The 5,000-nt window shown below is 29.2% G+C and overlaps 1 protein-coding gene across 1 annotated transcript in view; it reads right to left on the reverse strand.

Annotated features, from left to right (window-relative positions):
• The window catches only part of LOC137644330 (uncharacterized), an 89,835-nt gene that overhangs the window by 7,837 nt on the left and 76,998 nt on the right, over window positions 1-5,000 (reverse strand). The window contains exons 4-5 of the mRNA XM_068377319.1: window positions 3,872-3,994; window positions 1,120-1,130 (exon numbers count right to left, since the gene is read on the reverse strand). Coding sequence (XP_068233420.1) covers window positions 1,120-1,130; window positions 3,872-3,994 — 134 coding nt within the window. The remainder of the gene's footprint in view (window positions 1-1,119; window positions 1,131-3,871; window positions 3,995-5,000) is intronic.

The raw sequence follows: 5,000 nt of genomic DNA on the forward strand, positions 1-5,000 counted from the left end.
ATAGTGATATATACTGCCACTCCAGATCAATGAATAGGCTAACCCAGTTCAAATTTTCATCCTATCCCCCATTGTTTAAAGGTTTGAAGGCTTTAAAGGCCGCTCATGAATGGAGAGGCAAGAGACAGTGACATTGTCCTATCAAGCAGGACAATGCCCTAGAGACTGACCATATTACATATATTTATTGCCAAAGCCCACTCTCAGTCCAAGCTAGGACAATGGCTGCGGATGACTCAGCAGATAGACCTATAGGCTACCCCAAAGCCCAACGACCAAACGAACTAACGAGCTTGAGCGGGACTCGAACCCTAATCTGGCTATCACCAGGCAAGGACTCTACTACCCGGCCACAACAACACTTTTCTGTTTTGGTTATATATTTTTTTTCGTATGTGAAGGCTATTATCATCTGATTTTAAATATTTATTTTAGCAGCAGCAGAGATTTTTATTGTATTGTGAGTGAAATGTATATAGCACTGTTAGTAGTATTAATTCAAGCATGGTTTCCTCTGGGAAATGGAAGATTAAACACCTGAAATAACATTTGTTTATACCTCAACGCACAGGCAGAAAAATTCTCAAAATTTTAATTTGTTATATATTTCGCTATTCATTAAAATCATTGTTGGGTCATCGGTTTAAACTATGTAAGTATAGAGACCTGTGCATGATATACAATATTTTCATTATTATTATTATTATTATTATTATTATTATTATTATTATTATTATTATTATTATTATTATTATTATTATTACTTGCTAAGCAGGATGCCATAAGCCCAAAGGCTTCAACAGGGAAAATAGCCCAGTGAAGAAAGGAAATAAGGAAAAATAAGACATTGTAAGAATAGTAACAACATTAAAATAAATAATTCTTTTATAAACTATGAAAATTTTAACAAACACGAGGAAGAGAAATAAGATAGAATAGTATGATGAGTGTACCCAAGATGAAAGAACGCATTATAATATCGACAAGAGATAGAGAGGATTGGTCAATACGGTACAGGAAGTTGTAAGAGATATTAGTGATTTCTTTATTACCAAGATTTTTTTTTCAATTCCATTCTTTTATTTGAATAAACAATTAATACATGTTGTAATTAATTATGCGATAACCATCTTCTATGAGATATTTGAATTATATTGTAATTAAATATCCTATAACAAGCTCTATGAGCTAATGTTTGGGATGCAATTGGCCATGTTGTTAATGAGATTATAATATACAGACCTCAGGCTTTTATATCTTGCTATATTTTTCACTTGTAATACCAAGATAAAACAACGCTCCTCATCAGGAGTTAAACCTAATTCCATATACAGTGTATATTAAGTCTATAGTAACTTCTGTTTTAGTTGGCTGTTGAGGCTGATACTGTTGATGCCTGAGCAAATTAATTAGGGCTACTTTCCATTAGATTACAAATAAAAAAAAAAATAAAATAAAACCTCTGTTAAAGGAATTCGGATCTTCTTTAAAGCTTATTTCCTATTGCATAAAAATATTTACATTACCTAGAGAAATTTATTTTTCTACATCCAAATAAACTTCATACCCATACACTATACTTGTAGTTAGTGGGGTGGCAAGGACAATAGCCACCCGTTGAGATAAAACCGCTAGAGGGTTATTGGGTCCTTTGACTAACCAGACACTACTATTTTGGATTTCTCTTTCTCTCTCTCTTCACGGCTCATTTTTCCTTTATCTGCACATACACCGAGCAGTCTGGCCTATTTTTTCCACATTCTCCTCTGTCCTCATGCACCTATAAACACTTGAGATTATCAAACAATTCTTCGTTCAGGGGGTTAATTATCAAATCATCCTTTAGACTGTATTTTATATTTAATACCCATCTTATATATATATATATATATATATATATATATATATATATATATATATATATATACATATATATATACATACATATATATATATATATATATATATATATATATATATATATATATATATATATATATATATATATTTATATGTATATACATACACACACGCACATATATATATATATATATATATATATATATATATATATATATATATATATATATATATATATATATATATACATATATACACACACACATATATATATATATATATATATATATATATATATATATATATATATATATATATATATATATATATATATATATATATATTATATATATATATATATATATATATATATATATATATATATATATATACAAATATAGAATAGGTATTGGATATCATTCTTCAAATAAAGTCATAAGGATAATTTGCTAATCTTTTACTTTTGAACTGGAAATTTGTATACAATATCTGCTTTGTCCATAATGGAATTACTTTAGTTATTACTTCTGTTAAACCCATATTAAGTAATAAACAATAGTTTTGGAAATGTGAAGAAATCTCAGAGAAATCAGTTGTGTCACTATAACATTGCTAAACTGTTCAGTGTTAGTTCTACTACTACTACTACTACTCCTACTACTACTACTCCTACTACTACTACTACTACTACTTGCCTTTAATAAATTGGTGTTATCTATGCTGGAATTACCATTTTGTAAAGTTCCCTTAAAAGAGAGGACATCATTGAGGGATTATCCTGTTGATATTAATTGAACAATTATATTTTCTCTTGATGCTCTGGCAGAGACATCCGTGAAAAAATCAGTCATTTCGTCGAAGCAATGGCTGGAAACCTGGACATATAGACACGCATATTCGTATTTGTCTATGCAGTATATACTATATATATAAAAACAGTGACTGTATAGAAAAGAAGTAGAATTATGTGGTATAGATTATAAGGTTTGTATGTGTAAATGGAAAGATTGATGCTATGGTAGACTATGAAATGAAGACGATGAGGCACATCTTTTCTCTCAAATTCAGTGTAGCCATTTTTACCATTTGTTGGAAAAAAAAATCTAGTAAATTCAATTTTACAGTTTCAACACTATTGGAACTCGGGTTTTTTCTCACAGTGCTAAGTTACTTTTGTATGTATTCCTTTACCACGTACTTTATGTTTCACATCCTATGTTAGGATTTGCTTAATATTTTTTTTTTAGTTTCTCTTATTCTAATGACATGTAAGAAAACTAGATGGACAGGGACAGTACATTTAATGAATGAAAATAGGATTTAGTAAAATCTATTGTCCCGAAACAGATATTTGCTAGGAATGTTTTGGAAGACATATGAACCTAGATTAAATAACACAGTATAACCTCCACAGGAGATTGAATATTGAAAGGTTTAGGTAATGCAACACAGAAAATTGTAAAAGTGATATTGGATGCACTAGTGAAGTACATAAGCTGAAATAGATATAAATGAAATATAAACGAAAGATCAGATCCAAATTGGACAGGAGAGGTTGGAAGACTGAACATTGTATTGGAAAGTTATATAAATGAAACTTTGCAAAGGTGATTTAAAGGTAAATGCAAATAACAGGAATGGAGAAAGGATGGTAAATACTATATATATATATATATATATATATATATATATATATATATATATATATATATATATATATGTATATGTGTGTGTGTGTCTGTGTGTGTTTATATATGCACACATATATATATATATATATATATATATATATATATATATATATATATATATATATATATATATATATACATATATATACATACATATATATATATATATATATATATATATATATATATATATATATATATATATATATATATATATATGTATGTATAGATATGTGTGTGTATTTGTGTGTGTATGTTTGTGTGTGTGAGAGAGAGTGTGAGGTGCAAAATGTATATAAAAGGTATATGTAAGATCAGACCTTCCCGGATCTCTGGGTTGTATGAAAAGGATGCCCTTCAGCTACCATTTCGCACCGGTAGGTGTCACTGGCTGCAGCTTGTATGCCAAGGATTACCACTCTCCTACCATCAGCTGATGCCACCTGGAAGCAGAGAAAAGAAGGACACTTAACATCTTCTTTGTGTGTGTCTGTCTGTGTGTGTACGTGTGTCTGTGTGTATATATTGAAACGTACTTAAAAGAAATTGGTTGTTATTATAAAGATAAAGGTAAAGGTGTCTGGTATCAGTTACAGTTTCATCAGAACGTCAGCTGGACCAGCCCAACACCCCACTGTGGTGCCTAAACACAGCAGTGACCGCCCAGTAAACTTTTTAAATTTATGGATCCAGGTGGAATCAATCTGCTGCCATGCGAATGCTTGGCGAACGAGTTACCACTGTAAAAGCCAGAAGGCTACTTATGTATTTATTATTTTTTATTGTTCATCCAACAATAAACTTTTCGCTTTCTCTAAATTACCAATTTTTTATGATCAGTAATATCATTTTAGAAGTATAATGTTAGTCATCTGGTTCTTTTCACACTTTCGAACTATGTTATGATAACGTAAATACGAATTTGGAAAATAAATAATTACATGAAAAACAGATTAACTAGGTCAGGGCGTATTATTATTATTATTATTATTATTATTATTATTATTATTATTATTATTATTATTATTATTATTATTATTATTATTATTTTTATGGAAATCCAAATTGGTAACTCATAACGCATTTTTAATTATCAAATTTCGAGTGATAATGTTTCATAGATATGCATTTGTCTTTCCTAATTAAAATCTAGATCCCTCTTTGCACTGATTGAAAAGATGATATAAACCATCACAATTAGTGAAATGTAATATAAAAGACTTGTTTTCCGTCGATGGTCAGTAGTAGAAGTGAAAGATTTGACTCCTTAATAAAGAGATTTTCTGACCTTATTAACGTCATCTTGAACTCTACTCAAAGAGATTTTCTTAAGTTAAATCTCGTGTAAAATTATTTTTATCATATATTTTTCATATACACATATCCTATCAAATTCTTCTAGAAGAAGGACACTCCAAAAGCAAACCATTATTCTCTAGTCTTGGGTAG

Source organism: Palaemon carinicauda, chromosome 7, assembly GCF_036898095.1.
Source record: "Palaemon carinicauda isolate YSFRI2023 chromosome 7, ASM3689809v2, whole genome shotgun sequence".
Classification (NCBI taxonomy): Eukaryota; Metazoa; Arthropoda; class Malacostraca; order Decapoda; family Palaemonidae; genus Palaemon; species Palaemon carinicauda.